The sequence below is a fragment of the Volvox carteri genome (assembly GCF_000143455.1).
Source record: "Volvox carteri f. nagariensis unplaced genomic scaffold VOLCAscaffold_62, whole genome shotgun sequence".
In the NCBI taxonomy this organism is placed as follows: Eukaryota; Viridiplantae; Chlorophyta; class Chlorophyceae; order Chlamydomonadales; family Volvocaceae; genus Volvox; species Volvox carteri.
The window spans coordinates 514,269-533,341 of NW_003307605.1; the positions used below are offsets into that span (position 1 = coordinate 514,269).

Here is a 19,073-nt window from a genome sequence, read left to right on the forward strand (position 1 = left end):
GATTTCCTCTGTGAGGACCAATCCCGGAACCTTGCAGTGACACTATGCCGCGCTGCTGCAAATTTGTTCTTTATCTGGAGCCATATGAGACGCACCAGGGGGCCACTCAGGTGCAACTCTGGTGATCGGTCCATGCATTCCTAAATACCGCACAAAGTTTCCGTCTTTTAAGGGCCACATCTCGTGTTTGAAAGACCAATCATGAGAAACAGCGGTCCTGCATGCATACTGCCGCCAAACGACATCACATCATTGTACATAGAAGTCCACCACTTCAGCGCCACCATCGCAACATCAGACCGCGCATCATCATCATCCCATTCGGGACCCTCTCCTTTTGATCGCATCGGTCCGACACGTAACGTACTTCGCTCGCATCAGGCTGCTTCGCGTTTGGTCGTTTAAAGCTCCTCTTTCGGAACCTGTTCCAGCTGCCTAGCGGCCCGCACCGCCCCCAACGCCCACACGCGCGGGCCCCCGAAACGCCGAAATCCACAAAGCCCACAACCCCAAAGCTCACAAACCCCACAACTTCTTCTTGCCACCGCCACCATCACCAGCGCCACCACCACTATTTGCCCCTTCCGCCGCCGCCGTTGTCGCTCCTGCCCGCACCTCCAACACCACACCGCCCTCCACCGCCCGCGGCGCCGGATCTACCACACAGGCACCCGCTGACACCCCCTTCCCTGCCCCCGCCACCTTCCCTTTCCCCGCACCTGGCGCCCCTACCACGAGCCTCAACTCACTACCGCGCCCAGTTACCTCACTGGGCAGCCGGTTGCCCTTGACGATGCAGCTCCGCAGTTCCACAGTCGCGCCGTCTCGGAGCGCCAGGCCGCCTCCCGAGTTTTGCACCAGCGAGCAGTCCGCCGCTGCGGCCGAGGTGCCGCAACCCCAGGCCACCAGACCTGCTACTTGGTTGCCGGTGGCCTCGCAGCCCACCAGCTGGCAGCGGGCGCTGTCGGTTAGCAGCGCTCCTGCCTGGCCGTTATGGGAAAGAGTCGTCTGCGAGCGGGGAAGAGAGGGGGAAACGTCTTGTTGAACGCGGTGATAAAGTGGAGGAGGAAACGGTTTCTGATTGGGTGCGTCAGTGATGCCTTAGTTAAGCACGTCAGTGATGCCTTAGTCTAAATAAGTCCAAAGCTATACCTTGGTTTTGACGGAAGAGCCAAGGGGAAGGGCCAAGGGTTCCTTCGGAGAAGGGCAGGAAGGCTACGTATGCTCCTAAGCAACGTAAAGAAAAAGTGCGTATCAGCATGCGTTTTCACTCTCTCGCCTGGTCATCACCTAACACAGCGGTAAGTCTTGTTCCGTTTACAGGAACTCGGTTCATGCAAAACTCTGCTATACAGAGGGTTCGCATTGGCAAACGGACCGGAGCTGAACAAAGGAAAAGTCCAGAACACGCAGACAACCCTAAAAAACCCATTCAAGGCCCATGCCGAAATCCGGAACACAAAGCCTAAATCCAATTGCCAATTCATAGCTCAGATTCCACGAATCCCTGCTCGTACACCCACCTGCCGTAGAGTCCCCTCCGCGCCATGTCCTCGCACCAGCACTCCGTGTGCCTTATTGCCCGTACATGAGCAGTGAGTGAGGGAGGCCGCGCCGCCGCCCGCCACCAGCACGCCGGACTGACCACAGCATGATCAGCATCAGCATCAGCGCCGTCGTCGTCGTCGTCGTCACGAGGCCGAAGGAGGCCGGTGATTGGACATCACACACATCAACAGTAATCAGGGGGAAGAACAAGCGCATGTGTGCGAGGTGCCACCCTTCTCACATCGCTCTGACTTGACATCATCTCCCCCCCCACCCCCCACCCCCCACCAAGGGAGGGATCTATGCATTAGGGTCCGCCACCGGCGCGCCGGATGTTACTCGGGGCTCGTCTGGGTCACCCCCCGGCTCTTCGTCTCCTCTCCCCTCCAGCCTCAAGAACCGAAGTTCCCCCCCTTCTACGGCAATTTTGAGTTTTGGAGTCGTCGGCAGTTCTTTCCCGTCTTACCTTTCCCCTCTCCACCCTTCCGCCAAACCCTCTCGTCCCGCACGCGTGTATGCGTGGGATCGGGTGGCGTCAACCCTTTGTGAGCCTCACCCCACCCCACCCCACCCCACCCCACCCCACCTGGCCGTTCATGGAGATCTTGCAGTCCAGGGCGACCAGGCGGCTCCCCGGCTCGCTCACCTCCACACCGGCCAGGCCGTTGCTCACCACCTCACAAGCAATCAACTCCGCATCCGCGCCGCCGTACAAGTTAACGCCCGCCTATCCGTACACCCGCAAACACACCCGCAAACACACCCGCAAACAGAAGGGAGAGGTCAAGAGACACGGCCGAAGGGATGGGGCAATGGGGGCCGGGGAAGGGGGGCCCAGCGCCAAGGGGTCGGCGCGAGGGGGTCGCGCGTGTGTTGCGGAACGATGTTGATGTTGAGGGCATATTGATGTTGAAGGCATGTTGACGTAAACTGCTGTTATGTGGTTATCACTACGTGGTGACCAAACGCAGTCGCAACATTCGCGCGATTGTGATTCTCTCCCGACAGCTCTGATTGGCAATTGGTTTCCGTCATACACACACATTCTCCATTTCCCCCCGGGTTACAAACTCCATGCCGTACCATGACGATAAAAACACATTTGCGGCGATAAAAACCTAACCTGAGATCTCCTTGTCCAGGAAAGCTCCCTCTCCCTCTCCCTCACTAACCCAGCCATACGATTCCCTCCCTGAACCCACTTCCACCCCCACCCCCACCTCCACCCATCCCGCGTCCCCATCCGCCCACCCCAGCCAAGTTCACGACCCTCACGCCATGCCGTACATCCCTCGTCCATTCACATGAAGTCATTTACATGAAGTCCTGAGCTCTCAGCAGTGGCCACCACCACCAACATGAACCCACCTTCGACCCCGACACCACGCACTTCACCGCCCTCAGCCGCGCGCCGCTCCCCGCCATGACGCCGTTGTGCTCCGCGGAGTCCAGCACGCTGCACCCCTCCAGCCGCCCGCACCCGCCGGCCTCCAGCGCCAGACAGGGCCCCGAGCAGCGCTGCAGCCGACACGCGCTGGCCGTCAGGGAGCTGCCTGCGTCACGGACCCAGGCTCCGGCCCCCTCGGGGGACTCAAGCTGGCAGTCTCGGAGGGCGGCGGCGGCGCCACCAGCCAGCCAGAGTACCAGATGCGGACCGTGGTTGGTGAGCTGCGCATGAGTGTGTGTGGGGGGGGGGAAAGGGGGGGAAGGGGAGAGGGAGAGGGAGAGGAAAGAGGCCGTGCGGTCAGGGTTTTGGAGGAAAAAAGGGAAGCCCCACGCAACCCCCCAGACACAGCCCCCGTTGCCTGGGCCCCCAGTAAACCCCTCTCCAGGATCTTCCCCCCCTGTGTACGGCAGTTGGTTTCCTTGGCTTTGCATAATGTGTGCTGTGTGTCTTTTACACTTCGGTTGCGTTAAGTTACCCGGAGAGGTGTAACGAGTGCCCATACGAGCCAGATAGCTATAGGCCCAAGAGCCGAAGAGCCACAAGTTATATATCCCCCCCATCCCCGATCACCCCCATCGCCCATCCCTCCCATTTCCCCCACATGCGCCTCACACGCCACACCTCACCTGGCACCGCAGCATCCGTACACCCACGGCACCCGCAACCACCACCATGGCCCTCCCGTTCTCGTACGGCGCGCCAGAAACACCTCCTCCTCCTCCCGTAACCCCACCGCCGCCTGCTCCCAGCGCCACCCCGCGCGGGCCCCCCTGCCGCGGCTCCGTAATCACAGACATGGTATCCAGAACCACACCCGACCCCGCAATCCTCAGCTCCTGGTTCTGTCGCAGCAACAGCGCGCCGTTGCGGAGGGTGATGTGGGGCCGGTTGATGAAGAGGGTGCCGCCGGCGGCAGCGGGCGGCGCTCCGGCGTCTAGCGCAGCCGCAGCCGCTGCTACTGCTGCTGCTGCTGCCGGCAACTGCTGCTGCTGCTGTTTTCTGAGCTCCAGGGCGGGTAGGTCTCCGGAAAAAGTGTCCCCCCCAAGATCGAATATTGTGGGCCTTACGGTGAGGGAAATCCGGTCGGAGAGCTCCTGGGAGGGTTCGGAAAGGGCGGGAAAGTCAATGGAGGGACCGTACGGGAGAAGTGAAGGGAGGGAAAGGGAGAGCCCGGGGAGGGAAAACGAACAACGGACGGGCCCCGGGTAGGGTGGGGTGGGGTGGGGTGATTTCTCCTGCATTACCGAGTGTTGGAGCGGCGACGAGGGGAGCAATAATTGCAATTGTAATAGGTGTCATCTATATCTTGCAACCCCCACCACCCCCACCGGCAGTACATCCCCCCACCGGTAGGATGTACCCCGCATGCTCCAAGAGGAGTCCACCGCAGCCCCTGCACTAACCTGCCCTTCCTGACGGGGCTGTTTCCTCGTACCTGAAGCTTCCCGGTGTAGCACCGCACCACAACGTAGTCCTCCTCGGGGGGGTCCGTAGGGCCCGGCTGGAAGCAGCCCTCCAGGCTGGCAGCCCCACCCGCGACCGCCTCCACGTTACTGCCGACGGCCTCCACGCCACGACTACCTCCGCTGCCGCCGCCGCCATTGCGCACCCCGTCGCCTGCGGTAGCTGCCGCCGCCGGAGCCGCCGCTGGAGCTGGCATGCAGCCGCCCGCCTGCAGGCGCTCCAAAAGCTCCCCCATGACGCCCTCAAGAATTGTACGGCACAATGGTCGCGGGCCGCGGGGTACGCGCTGCAGCGGCGCTAGCAGCGGCTCCAGGGAGGGTTGTTGCGGCGGCCAGGGCCCCGAGTGCCACAGAGGCAGCAGGGGGCCGGTGGCCTCCTTCCCCGCCAGGGAATCCGCGGTGTGAACTTCCCGAGCGGCTTCGGGGTGGGTACCGTAGCTGAAACGGGTCGGAGTGGGATTCGGCGGGAGTTAGGGTTTCGGCAGGTGGAATATGGGTAGATGTTTGGGTTTGTGGCCGTTGACTGACAGCTTCCATGGTCCACACGTCTATGCATGGAAGGCACGGGCACGGAGAATGGGAGATAAAATGCAAGCTTCTAAGCATGTACGGTGTGCATGCCGTACTCCACAGGAGAGGGTTGGGTTAAGTTTGGTTGGCGGGGTGACGGCTGGAGGAGGCGCATACAGCATCCCCTTCCATCTTTTCACATATCGCTTTTATCTTTTCGAATTTGATCCCCCTTGCTCTTCTGCAGTAGCTCCTCCCTGATAGGACTCCGCATCTGGAGTTCAACATCAGCTCAGTTGAACACTAGACAAAAGGTCGAACGCTCCGATGGGAAGCCGCGCACTCACTGCTCCGAGACCAGCGCGACGAACGCCTGGCACTGCTCCACGCACTGCTGCATGCGAGCTGGCCAGGACAGCTCCAGACCTGACTGCACGCCCGCAGAACCCCGTGGCCGCCGCGGCGGCGGCAGGGCGCCAACGCTGCCTGGGGTCGCGGCGCCGGAGCCCGTGATGTCAGCATCCGGGTCGAGCTCTCCAAGTATAACAACGTAGCCGCGGGATGTCAACCAGTCCCGCACGCGGCAAGCAGCGCCGTCGCCCCCATCGACCCGCGGGTCACCGGTATCGGCGGGGTGGTAGCTGAGGTAGACGTGGCCGGGACGCTGTCCCGAGGAGGCTGGGGTACCTGGGGTTTCGTATGAGGGCGGGATCGGAGGTTGGGAGAAAAGGGGGCCGGGCTATGCAACAGATTGAGTTCAGGATGCTTGAACCCATGTTACGGGGGAAACTCATAATGGGCTGCAGGGGAAACTTTTGTATAACGGTTAAAGTTTGGGATTCCGGCGGCAGCAGCTAAATCAAAGCTGAGTTCAGTCATTATGCCCATGCATGGCGACTCACCCTGCAATACTTCAATTGTCTTCCGGCGCGCAGCCGAATTGGAAGAGGAGCAACCCGCACCCATGCTTATGTACTGCGCGAGGCTTCAAAAGTGGTCACCGGGCTATAAGGATGATGGCTTCCCTAGCCCTTCGCAGCTTCTTCCACGCAGGCAGAAGTGCAATCGTATCAGAGCTACCTTACCTATTTACTTACGCTATCCACGATGGTGAGCACTCCATAAAAATGTGGAAGGCGGTTGAATTTCAACTAAACATCGGCATGTGAACAGCACAGCCCAGCTTTACTGAGATATCAACGGTAGGACAACGATACAGCATCATTATTATTATATTATCTATTTTCATGGAAGCTTAGCAGTGAATTGACTTCAGCAAACCCTTGTCAGCCCACGTCCTGCTGCGTTACTGTATTATTAAAGCACGTACTAAAGCATGTATCGACACGGCCTGGGCTTCTGCATGTACTGTAATCCTTGCTAGGTGGATACACCTTGTAAAGTACCCGGGCCGTCGTACCGGCCTGCACTATCACGGGGCCGGGCAAGGCCGGGCAAGCCTCCCCAGCGATAATGTGCACTCCGCACGCGTACCGCATTTGCAAGACTGCAAGAAACATACCTGTCGCGAAACTCGCTCGCCATATTTTCTGGGCAAACTCTCGCTGCCCAGTAAGCTTCCAGTACAAGCCTGGATACTTTCCCTTCTCCGGAAATGGTACCAATCCAGTTGCTAGATTACGTTACATGCCTTGCAGCCCATGTTGCAGGGCGATGCGGAAACAAGGGCAAATGTACGCCGCCGCTATCTGGACGTCAACCCTTGACGTGCCCCAGCGCCCAGCCAAGCTATCCTTCGCACGCCATGTCAGGATTCAGCGCGCAAGGCATGTTTGGGTGAGCAACTACGGCGTCTGCTCTATTCCAAAGAATCCACAGGCGACCACCTGCGCCTCATGACGCGCCTCATTACCCCGCTGTTTCAAGGCGATCAAATGGCAAAAGCGCGGCTTATCACCTGCCTTGCTGCCTGCAATACCATCCGGCCGTTCATCTGCTCGCCCTACCAACCGTCCGTCTCACCCAACCGCCCCCGATCCTGATGCATCTGGCTGCGAGGTGTAACAGACTAGCCCCTGATCCAAGCCAGACCACCGCCCTTTTATTGCCCCATTTACCAAAAGCGGCTAGTTAATGTTGGCGCCGCAACTGCATACCTCGCGTGTTGGAATCACGTCCAGCACAGCTCCATCCACCCCAAAAGTGCGACGCTAATGCATCCAAGCAACATAGTGCGCACGTCAGCACGCGCACCCGGTTGCCCGCAAGATTGTCTCTGCGCGTCTAGCGTGACCCCACATCATATGAATACCGCAATATAGCGCACGCAAAACCGTCGCCGCGTCGTAAATTACTATTTGTAGTTGCTGTCCCTGCTGTTCACTGCCGTGGACTCGTATGTACAAGAACTGTGTAGTAGGAAATGGAGCTGCGTCCTACAGCCTGGGCCCAAGGACGACCCACCAGCGGCTACCATCCACCGTCACGCCCCCGTTTATGCCATGTTCCGACGAGAGCAGCGGCCACGGGGTTTGTGATCCCTCGGGAGAGAGATCGAGGTCACATATACCCACCACACGGACACGCAAGCACAATTCAAATTCGTGTACATGAAATCTCCTCCCGCCGCCACACGCAGGCAGCATGCCCAGCCCCCGGCGCGCACAGGCGTGTGGTACGGCTAGACACAAAAGCCGACAAGATCGGCAGACATGCCTTACAGGCTACTGCAAGCACCGAAGCAATGGGTCAAACGGCAGTCCGCGGCCATGCAATCACAATCATCTCCGGGCCCGATCCTCGGAAAGATGCATGCCATCCAATCCAGGCCCTGCCACCATTACTGCGTCACCACTGAGGTAACTCTCCACAGCGTACCCCCCGGGGAAGAGCCATAGGTCCAAAGCATGCCGAACCGTTGGCCTGCACCCGCGCTCGTGCTTGCTCCTGCACATCGCTCGGCGGCACGAGAGCAACAACTAGACAATTCATTTACTTGGCCTTGCTGCGCAACCGGGGGTCGACCGTGTCTTTAATAAGACCCTTAGCCTTTGGCAACGCCGCCTTCTTCTTGTCATCCTCGTCACCCCAGTTGACCGAGTCGCGCAGGGAGCCGATGTCCGTGGGGTCCTTGCCGCCGGGCCTGAGGTGGCGATAATAACACGACGGACGACCAGACTTCACAGGGTGGAGAGATGACACGGCTCGCCTCGCGGTACAGTATGGGTCATCCACGGCAGGCAACGCATAAAAAACATCATGCCGGGGGCTAGCTGAACATCCCACGTACACTGGAAGCGTGCATGACCATCGGTCGAAAAAGAAAGCTCAACATTGCGGTGATGTGCAGAGCCATATCCCAGGATAGACGCAGCCAGCATAATATGGCGGCCGCAAATACATGGCAGCCGGAGACAGAGCTAGCACATGTTGGCGGAAGATAGGCGTAATGCATGTCGTACGCTGAGAGAAGAACCCGCACTTACTTTGTGCCCATAGTGCGGCGCGCGGCGCTGCCTGGTGGCCGCCCGGCGGCGCTTCCAGGCCGAGCCTTGCCAGCAGTCCCTGGTCGGCCGTTGACGCCCGCCTCCTCGAATTGCGCATAGCTACGGGACCACGGGAACGGATGGAGCAGGGAACCGGCGGCGGGGTAGGTTACCAGGGAACCCAAGACGGGGGCCAACGATTCAACTTACGAGCAAGAGCACCTGCGGGAGCTGGCGTGCTGCGCAGCCGCATTAAGAAGGGGCTAGGCGACAAATGAATGGGGCCATGGAACACGAAGCACGGCCCCAAATGATTGTTCCGGCAGGGGCAAAGCCCGAGCTGCCCTGGCAATCGCCGCCCGGTGGAACACACGTGCACCCACGGACGCACAAACAACCCCGGGGGACATTTGGTCGTGTTGCGTATGTAATACCGGCCATTGACTGCCCGTACGAGCATTTCAGTGAATTAGGCGTACCCAAGCCCACCTGAAAAAGCAGTTCTTAAGGCGCTCGTTGTCGGGATTGTCAGAGCCGTGCTCCTTGTCGTGCTCCTGGGCCGCAAGTTCCTGGTTGGTGCGGATGGCGTTGCCTGCGGTGCAGAGACGCCATTGAGGCGGCGATAAACATTGAGGGGTTAAAGCTCACGTTAATCGTTATGAAAACGCGCAGCCCGCCCGCTGGGAACCCTTGGAAGGCAAGCTAAGGACCAGGCAAGGGGCCCGTCTCCGTGCGGAAGGCCTTTCCCTTTCCCGCAGAAATTGGTAGCGGCTACTACGACCCAAAGGCCGCATGAATTTTGTAAGCTGAAGCTTGAATGCGGACTGTTGTAACAGGCGGCGGCCCAGACACAAAGCCCCCGGCGGCGGCGGCCCAGGTAGGACGTTGTGACAGGCAGCAGGCACTAACATGGTGTTACACACGGTGCGACAAAAGCCGCGGCACGGCTTACCACCATGTGGTCGATTAGTGAGAGCAGGTGGGAATGCGGTTTATCTTGCAACCCGCATGTGCCCTGGCTGTGTTCTAACAAATCACACAACGTATGAGATTGCACAGTGTGCAGCTTCTGCTAGCCCAGCCACCCCCGGTGCGGCAGCAGGCCGGCGCACCTGCATACGCGATACAGTCGATGGACCAGGTGCTGTCGTAGTCCTGCCAATGGCAGTGCTGCATAATGCGGTCTTGGTAGTCTGGCGGGATGAAGCAGGCGATGATGAGGTTCTTGAGCTTGATCTGAGGGTGGGGGTGTCATACGGCAGCAAGGATGATGCGGGTACAAAAAGCGCTATGATTGCAGCATTATTAGCGCACGTACCCCGCAGAAGGCATAACAGACGCGAGTTAACAAGTTAGGGCATTACCGCATCGTGCAAGGTTCTAACACCCATGAAGTCAGAACAGCCACGACCCACTTCGCCCTTGGCGCTGCTGTTCTAAGCTATCACAGCGCCAGCCGCAGTCCAATCATCCAACTTGGGAAACTGGTATACCTTTTTCTTCCCCCCATGCTGGAGGTTAGTTGTCCACTCTAGCGTTGAACAACCCAAACCACATTCGTTCGAACCCACGAACGTTTCTGCTTCCTTTATCGCGCTCCTTCCCTGGTCCCCGTTCCCCTACCTGCGTGGGCTTTGGTGAACCCCCCTTTTCAGCCCATCGGCTGCCCCCTCGTCCCCGTCGTCAATCACCTGCTGTGTAAGAATGCGGTAGTCCTCCAACATGCCCTCCCGCTCCCGCTGGAATTGCTCCTGGAGATCCGTCAACTCGCTCTTCTTGGCCTGGTACTTCTCGAACAACTTCTTCAGCTGCCGGCTCTTGACCTGCGAGTACAGGACATTGCACACAAAGGTGGCCCGGCGGGGCCCGGGTGGCCGGGTTGTTATGGAGGGAAATGCGCCGGAGTCGTGGGATGGGCGAAAGTGGCACAATATGTCGGGAAAATGTTGCTGGAAAACGCCGAACCATAAATCTGGGTTAGGATAAATGTTCTTAGGTCCATGAGGTGAAACGTTAAGCCAAGGCCGCCGACAATGGTGGGATGGGATAGCAACTCCGGGGCGCGGGCTGGATGCCATGACGTGTGCTGTAGGCGCTGCGAACACGCCGGGACGGGAGCCCGATGCACAGGGACAGTCCCGTGCAAGCACTCACGTTAATTTCCTCGTCCAGGGATGCGAACTTAGAATCCACATCCATCTGGGCCGCGGCCAGCTCCTCCAATCGTCGCTTGGCCTCTTCTTCCTGGCGCTTTCGAATTGCCTGTAAGGGCGGGGCAACGGCACGAGGCCGTGTCAAGAGGACGCAAAACAGTCGGGCAATCCAGTGGACTGCTCAAGCGCTTTTTTTCCGTGTATGGATCCCCGGCTTCGTAGGACGGCCCCCCCCCACTTGTGCGGAACTTGTGACTTCACCAGATCAGTAAAAAAATCTGTGCGGCAAACTTTGCAACACTGACTGTGCACTGGGAGACCTTGCATCGGTAATCCCCTGCATGTTACTGGAAAGATACGGTTGCTTGGTTTGAAGAGTCTCAATGGAAAGCACAGCAGCCAGTGCCCCTGCAGCCATGCAACCGGCCCTGGACTCACCGCCTCACGCTTGATGTCCTCGCTGCGTTGCTTGAGCTCATCCACCTTTTCGAGCATGTTCACACCTCCGACCACAATCTGATAGGAAACGGGGCCAACAAACACCGAAGTCAGGCCAACGTGGATGGCAAGAATGCGCACATGAGCAGAAGGCAACTCTGGACACTGGAAGCAGTCTGGGGCCAAGATCAAAAGGGTCCCGTCTCATGTTCCTAAGACACCCACCCACCTTGCCCTCCATCTCCTTGATGCGCGCCTCCAGCTCCTCCTTTTCCTTCTTCTCCTTCTCGATCGCCGCTGCGATGGCTCGCGCTTCCTCCGCTTGCTTCTTAAGCGCTTCGCGCGCTGCTTTGCGCTGTGCCTCCGTCTTGCTCTGGTCATCGATAATAGCCTGCAGGAGGATGGCACAAAGCATTCGTGGATTCTGGTTCAAGCATTGGGGCAGCAAAGACTTTGATGAACGGCTTCACCTTCCACGGGATTACGTACGGGGACCGACTAATTGACCTAGGCAAGTAAACCAAAAGACCAGGTGGCGCCGACTCTCGCCGCACACGCAGCTGCCAACCAGGGAACGCGATCCAATTCTCCAACCAAAGTCACGAGTTGCAGGGTCCGTTTTGCATTCCTTCCAAAGATGGCCTTGTAGATCACGTCCTGCAATTTCTTCCAAGACAATCACCTGAAACCCAGCCCAACCCAGCCGAAGCCTGAACAAGGTTGCACATCTCCCCCATGAATCACCTGCAGCTGGTTCCTGGCCGCTGCCTCCGCCTCCTCACGGGCCTTATCCAGCGCCTCTGTGCTCATGTCGATCTGCATCTTGGCCTCGAGCTCCTTGCGCATCTGCTCCTTGATGGCGTCCACATCGGGGTCCACCTGCGAAGGGGCGAAGAAGGGGCGAAGAGGAGAGGCGGTGATGTCCCTCGAAATCAGGCACAGACAACCTGCGTCATTAACGCCACGCAGACCTCCTTCGAAACGGAACAGCAGAGCTGCCTTCAGATTTCGTTTACGAAACATGGGTAATAATAATAATAATAAAATAATAATAATAATATAATAATAATAATAATAATAATAATAATAATAATAATGATAATAATAATAATGTCCTACCTCAACGGTGCGCTCCACAACCCGCTGTGTGGGACTGGCCCCAGTAGGCGCCGCCACCGGGACAGGGCCACCGCCAGCCTGGCGCGCCTGTGGAACGTTAGCAGCGGCACGGGCAACAGCAGAGGGCTCGCAGGAATCCGAGGGGCAGCAAGTAGGAAAATCAATGAAGAGGAAAAGCGTTGTATGGGGTGGTCTCGGCACAAATAAGTCTCTCCTGCGGCTGTTCTGGTGCTGCTTTACTAGCAGGTACCATTGGTATGGCAACAGAACCTTATGCTGAACCCCCACACGTAAAACACGATTGCATCGCACTGATTGATCACTACAACCGCAGGCGCCCCCTCTAGTTCAGTCCGTCGTGCGTGGCTGGGTCGTGTCGCGCTTTGTGTTGTTGTGGCTGCACGGCTAGTGTTTTCTCCTTGGCCCCCGTCGAAGGCGGTGGGCCCTGCCGCGCAGTCAGCGTATGGCTTGGCTGTTTGCCTCCTCTGCAGTGTAATGGCCATTGGCAACTGTCGTTTCCGTCCCCTCCTCGGAATGTACGGCACCGGTCACTCAGACGCTAGCACGTAACATTGAGAATCAGTCGTGTCGCCCGCCTCACCGCTAGCTGCTCCTTGAGCTTCTTGATCTCCTCCTGGAACTGCCGCAGCATAGCGTCCTTGGGGTCCTCGTTGATCTTGGGCTGTGGGTAGCAAGCCGTAAGCAGCAACAGCAAGATGCAAAGTCAGCGGGTTCGGTCTCGATTTCGCGGGTAGGGCCCTCCATGTATGGCGCATATCAGCTACCCCCAGGTATGGTACACTTTCAATCCAGGGACGCCGCCCCGACCATCACGTCTCGGACTGACGTAATGCCACGACGACACGCACAACCGCTCGGCTCACGTCATCTCCATTTCATGTGTGCACAGCATACTGCACAGTCTGTGCAAGCTGGGCTCCAAGTACAGTCCACACGGCGAACGGCTGCGGACCCGCCACCTGTGCATCCAAACGCACCTTGTTCTGGATGTTCTTGGCGCGGTTGGCGTAGCGCAGGGTGGACATGGTCTCGTCGTAGTTCCAGTCAGCAGGGCCAATGTTTGCCACCATGACGGTCTTGGTGTTGCCGCCCAGGGAGTCCTGTGCCAACACCGCCGCAGCACCAGTTGAGAGCGGACACAAATGACGTAATGCAAAACCTTAAACAGACATCACAGCTGATACAGGACTGTATCAAGCTGGTAGAGCAGACGCCAGCAAAAGGGGTCATATAGTCACCGTGCACCGCGCACGGACAGGCAGATTAAGCTGCATGCCCACAGACATGCATATCATCTGCACATAAAACATATTTACTATCGACGCGCAGGTCCGGTCCCGACCCGACCTGCAGCAGGCGGGTGAGCTTGGAGTCACGGTAGGGGATGTGGCCGCTCTTGCCGTCCACCAGGGCGGAAATGACGTTGCCCAGCGCAGTAAGCGACAGGTTGATCTTGATGCCCTCCTTCAGCCGGTCACCTAGGTTCCGAGGGGGCGGACGCGCAGATTAGGATGCAGCATGCAGAGCGGGGATTAAGCTATGCAGCCTCGGAAAGGCCGGGGTGCCCTGCCGCTGTGCTCGGCCAGGGGGCCCAAGAGGACAGCAAGCAGTACTTAGACAACCCTGCATCAGCCAACCCAGGCGCCGTTATACTGAACGGCAAACCACTCCCGTGTCTTTCCAGCCAGAGTGCAAAGTCCCAAGAAACTGTGGCGTGGTGTCTGGAGGTTGTCATTATACAGGTCAGCGACCTGCGCGGCCTCGCTCCCAGTGTAGCCCAGCGCCCCTCTTTCTCCCCAAAACCCACCTGTGGCTCCCGTCTTATCCTGGCGCTCGCTACCCGCAAGGTCGACGAGGTTGAGCTTGCCCACGCGGACGTGATTGCTGTCGCCACCCTTGGCGGCTGGGTCCAAGGCAGGCAAAGCGATACAACGGCTACTCAAGAAGCATGACGGCACATACCACCCACACAACATGCCAACCCCATCCCTCCCATTGGAGACGGATTGCTTTTGCGCCAAACCACATGGCCAATCACCGTCACCGGCCTGACGGTCACGCAGGGTCCGCGCATACACATACATACATACATGCATAAGTGGCAGTACCGCTCTACGCGCAACCCATGGAGCCAGCGCGTCACGGCGCTCCCAAGCCATCCGAGAAATCCCAGCGCAGCAAGCATGTCGAAGCCCCGCATCCTCGCGCCGTGCTCAGCTGCCTACCTGGCTTGGGCGCGGCCGCGGCGGCGCTCTCCAGCTTCTCAATGCATTCGATGGTGATAGTGAAGATGGAGTGTGAACGGGACGAGTCCTGGTTCATTAGCGTGGCGCCCACTTGTCGGTTGTCCTTGCCCGCCTGCGAGCAGGTGCGTTGTGTGTGCGTGCGCATATTTTGTACTAGAGCCGACCGCCGAAGCGTGCGTGCTCGTGGCGGTCAAGTCACAATGATGACCGAAAGTGTTTGAATGGTCAATACATAACAAGCAGCAGCTTCTGTGCATGTTGCAAGGTTACGGAGGGGTCTGGGAGGCAGTTAAGGTCATCCAAATCCAACACGGACGCTCATGCAGTGTTGAAATAAGGCCTGCAAAGCTGGCGGGTATAAGGAACACCATCCCAGCACCTCCCCTTCCACCAGCTCTGCTTTCGGAAGCCGTGCCCGCATCGTAATCTTCCGCGGCAATGCTCTGAGCACGGCGGGTCACCAGCCAGCACCCATGCTGCTTGCTGCTACGCTCTCGCGGCGCTGACCGACCTTCAAGACCTTGTACATCTCCTCATAATTCTTGCACACGAACTGCGACAGGTCCTTGACATACACGCCACGGTCGGGGCTCTCCTTGAGCTCCATCTTCTTGGTGTGGTCCTTGCCCAACAGGTCGCGCACCTGATAGCGTTCCGGGGCCACAGGGCCACAGAGATGTCAGAAGTGTCACGCGGTGTCAGAGGGCCACGGTGAAGAAATGACAGCTGAGGACAGCGGCAGCATCGGGATTCAGGTTGCGGGTAATGGAAAAAAACGTGCTCACTTTGGCGTGCCTGTAGGTATCTGGCTTACAGCCCAAACAAACGTACCAAACCACGCCCATACATTGCCCGGCCACGTGCTAATCAGCCCGTAATCCCACCCGTATTCCCTCCAGGTCAACGTTTCCCAAGGTCACTCGCCGCCCCAGCAACAACACACCTCCTCGTTGTAAATTTCCAGGTAGCTGGAGCGGACGAGGAACTCCTTTGTGCCGCCTGCGGAAGAAGGGGAAGAAAACGTCCTTGATGCTACAGCGAGCCGAGGATTACTTCCACGGCCGCAGGAGCTGGGACTGGGCCGTGCTCGCACTGGCGCACGCAGCTTATCTCCACGCACACGTCAACCCCGTGATGTGTCATCTGCTGCTGAACTTGAAGACCCATATTACTGCCTAACCACACAGCTTTTATATGTGCGTCCCCAGCGCCTCGTGATGAACCCAATTCATTACACGCCGGGTCCTTGAAAACATGTTTGTTCCCCAGGGCAATCCCACAAGCCCAGCCATATCCGCCGCCGCGCTGCTCACTGTCGCGAGCGATGATCTCGAACACGTAGCGGAACGTGTTGGGGATGAGGCCGCGCAGCTCCGGTGGCTCATCCTTGCCCTCCATGGTGTGCGACTTGCCCGTGCCGGTTTGGCCATAGGCGAAAATGGTGCCTGTGAGACAGAAGTGGGTCACGAAAAAAAGGTAGATTTGAACAGACAGGAAAAAACGTTACAGGTTTACGTCGCGGCCCACACAGCCGGCCAGGAGCACTTGCATCGCGCGCACAGCTCCACTATGGCGCACAGGAAATGAGGCACACAGGTTCGCTGGTTGGCTTTCCAACGTGCATAAATAACATCACATCCTGGTCCCCATGGCAGGCTTGCAAAATTCGACAAAGGCGCCGTACTGTGACGGGCGATGCGGTCATTCCGACCTACCGTTGTAGCCCTCGATGCAAGAGTCAATGAGCGGACGCGCCGTGATATCGAACACATCACGCTGCTGGCAGTTCCAGTCGTATACCTAGAGACGGGATGAGGTGGGGGGGAGATGGGGGTGGTTGACAGACTTGGCAGCGGCCTGTGTTAGTGTTGTGTTGCTGCCAAGGACTGGCGGACCAGTCGAATCACACGGTTTGGCGCAACGTGCAGGGATTCCCAGACATGTCATGTTTCTACCCGAGCCGTGAGCTGTGTGCATTGCCGGCAACCATGGATTGCCTGCATGCATTTTCGGATCAGCGCATTTTGCAAAGTGGGGTATGGACGCACTGGTCAAAGCCAGGCCCCAAGCTCACGTAACCCGCCGTCGTGCATGGTGCCTCTGCTAGGGTTAACTATGCCGCGCCAATGCCATGTACATCATTGACCAAAAGGCCTTCAAAAATTCCAGCTCAGCTGCGGTCTGGACCAAGACGGGTACCGCACATGCGCAGCCGCACACACGATCTTGTCCGGAGTGAAACCTATCGCTGCATTTACCTGGTCGAAGGTAAAAGCTTTCGGAGGCTCACTTGCATCGGCCTTCGGGTTGCGGACCTGCGTACGCGGCACCGTGTTGAGACATGCCGAACACGAGCCTGCAGCCTGGATACATCAAAGGGCTACATACCTTAACCTGACCGGCATCCACATCCATGTCAACAATTCGCTCACGGCCATCTTGCTTTTCCTTCCCGTTGAGCGGCCGGCAACGAACCACCACCTGCCCGGTCGAAACGTAAGCTATGAGAAGCTAAGGCAGTTAGGATGTGGAATTAAGACACATGAAAACGAAGTACCTTCACTGACTCAGCCTTCGACATGGCTACCTAATTATTCTCCCCACGCGTAATGCCAGATATCTTAAATGTTTTTGTATGCTCAGAAACAACGGAAATGATTTGAAGCAATGTATTCGTCTTAAGGCACCGGTTCCCTCCTCAGGAAGACCTGGCCAAGTGCAACATTAATGCTGAAAACAAAGGGGATCAAGATATCCTAGGTAAAAGCCTCTACCTATTAAAGACCTCTGTACTGTCAAGTACCGCACGGTATGGACTTTGGTTACAGAAATTGTAGTACGGTGCCAAGTGCGGCATTCAACGGACACAACAGACTCCATGGTTGCACCTCATCATAGTAGAACAATTAGGCAAAAGATTAATAAGCATTGTTTGGGCCGCAAAGGCCTCTGTGGCATTCAGTCCAGGGTTACCTCAGCATGGGCGTTCGGAACTTCGTATGTGCACCAAAGATGCCAAGATATAACTTGAGGTTAGTGATCTTACATCAGGTGAAAATGGTAATATGGGTGGATCTATGCAAGGGGATTACTTATGGGCTTCTGGGGCCCCTCAAACTGCCTTCGGGCCAGCCACGTGCGTACGTACGGCATCCATGCTGTGGCTTTGTCGAATAATTCTTTGATGTGACCTTAAGGAGACGGGAGAGCACATGGTTTGATGATGACACGGAAAAATAAAATCTTTGGCGACCAGCAAATCATTACAACAATGCTGACTGAGCGCGCCGCAGGGGCATCCTTGCTTCCTTAATTGTCAAGGATGCTCATCGTGCAGCTTGTGACTCCAAGCCACAAACAATTAGCACACCGGCAAACATTCAGCGCTGCGACAGTCCAACACGCTGTATCTGGCGGTCCAGAAGCTCTCCCGCTGTGGTCTGGACTGCAAAGCAAGGTCCCCGCTGTACATCACATCGTCACCCCGCCGCACGCGTCGCACTCGCCCAGGAATGCATCTCTCTACGTTAAACAACAAGCTGCACGCGGCCAAGAGTGAATCCCCCAACGGAGCCGCTCAGCAGATGCGGCTTTCCGGTTTTGCAATCACCGGTTACACCCACGCTGATATATGCCTAGGATTGACAGTGCTTTGCCCAGGGCCAGCTGCTGGCCCTAAGATCCTAAGACAATGTGTGACGCCAGAGTCCTAGTTGTATCGCTGTTCGGCATCTCTGAGGCCGGCGGCGCGAAGCGACACACCCAAAGGGTGAAGTGTAAAAGGGTAAGATGCTATAAGGTGCTGGCTTCAAGCGGCTCAAGCACCCGACATGAGTCTAAGTAAGGGCGGCTCCTAAAAAAGTAACCGTAACCAAATAACGGTCATTCTGGGGTTCCGTCGAGACTGTTACGACTACGGCTTATTGCGGGCTATGCGAAGCTTGAGCCGGGTTAGCTAAGGCGTAGGGCCTTACGGCCGTTTTAAGTGGTACGACTTGAGGCCGGCGATCCGTGTCCTCAGGATCGTCTTTTGCATAAATAGCGCGTGTTGCAGGTTTTCTGTATCTTGTTTTTGTTGTTCAGCACGCGCTGAACAACGAGGCAGGTCCCGCGCCTTCGGCGCGCTTTCTGTTTTTTCCGCTGTGCTTTCAGCTCTTCAGCAAGACCCATCGGGTAGAGTGCCCTGATTGAAGGAGCACCATTATCGCTCCGTCGTCATCGTCTTGAAGATCATGGCAACCGTAGCAGTATCCGTCCAAGCCGTTTTAGCGGTTTTTGTCGTTTTCTGCGGCGTTGCTGGCGCCATGATGCCGGGCCAATATGGTTCCCAGCCCCCTTCCCCATATATGCAAGGTCTGCTGGGTGGCGGCGCTACGCCGCTAGGAGGCGGAATGGCGCCCAGCGCGGTACCGAGAGCGGCAACTATGTCTGGTGCGGCGGTTGCTGGGCCGGACATCGCTGCAATGTTACTCCAGATGCAACAAGACCTGGCCGGGGTCCGCGCGCGCCTAAATAGTCAAGGTGCGACCTCGGGTCCGGAATACGATTTGCGCGCGCTGACGGAGGATTTTGCGTCGCCTCAAGTGCAGCGCTCTCCAGCCGGGTCGCGGTTTCCGTTTCCCGACTATGTTCTGCACAATTTGCCGGGGACCATGACGGTGGATAATCTGGTTTTGCATAAT

General features: G+C 57.6%; 2 protein-coding genes across 2 annotated transcripts; both read right to left on the reverse strand.

The window, feature by feature from the left end:
- Positions 1 to 516: 516 nt before the first annotated feature.
- On the reverse strand, positions 517 to 5,934 carry VOLCADRAFT_119436 (uncharacterized protein; the record flags this gene model as incomplete). Its single annotated transcript, XM_002956559.1, has 8 exons — positions 517 to 1,008; positions 1,524 to 1,640; positions 2,135 to 2,275; positions 2,917 to 3,216; positions 3,622 to 4,089; positions 4,431 to 4,896; positions 5,316 to 5,655; positions 5,871 to 5,934. The coding sequence occupies 8 exons, from the start codon at positions 5,932 to 5,934 to the stop codon at positions 517 to 519; spliced, it is 2,388 nt and encodes a 795-aa protein (XP_002956605.1).
- A 660-nt stretch (positions 5,935 to 6,594) lies between these two features.
- Positions 6,595 to 18,427, reverse strand: flaJ (kinesin-II motor protein; the record flags this gene model as incomplete). The annotated part of the gene is made up of 23 exons (XM_002956560.1): positions 6,595 to 8,071; positions 8,415 to 8,534; positions 8,904 to 9,006; positions 9,527 to 9,650; positions 10,106 to 10,237; positions 10,569 to 10,676; positions 11,006 to 11,083; positions 11,235 to 11,396; positions 11,750 to 11,884; positions 12,125 to 12,211; positions 12,726 to 12,806; positions 13,123 to 13,245; positions 13,493 to 13,623; positions 13,953 to 14,048; positions 14,371 to 14,503; positions 14,903 to 15,034; positions 15,335 to 15,390; positions 15,705 to 15,836; positions 16,107 to 16,191; positions 16,650 to 16,706; positions 16,780 to 16,872; positions 17,762 to 17,930; positions 18,366 to 18,427. The coding sequence occupies 23 exons, from the start codon at positions 18,425 to 18,427 to the stop codon at positions 7,921 to 7,923; spliced, it is 2,550 nt and encodes an 849-aa protein (XP_002956606.1). The 3' UTR covers positions 6,595 to 7,920.
- Between the last annotated feature and the right edge of the window lie 646 nt (positions 18,428 to 19,073).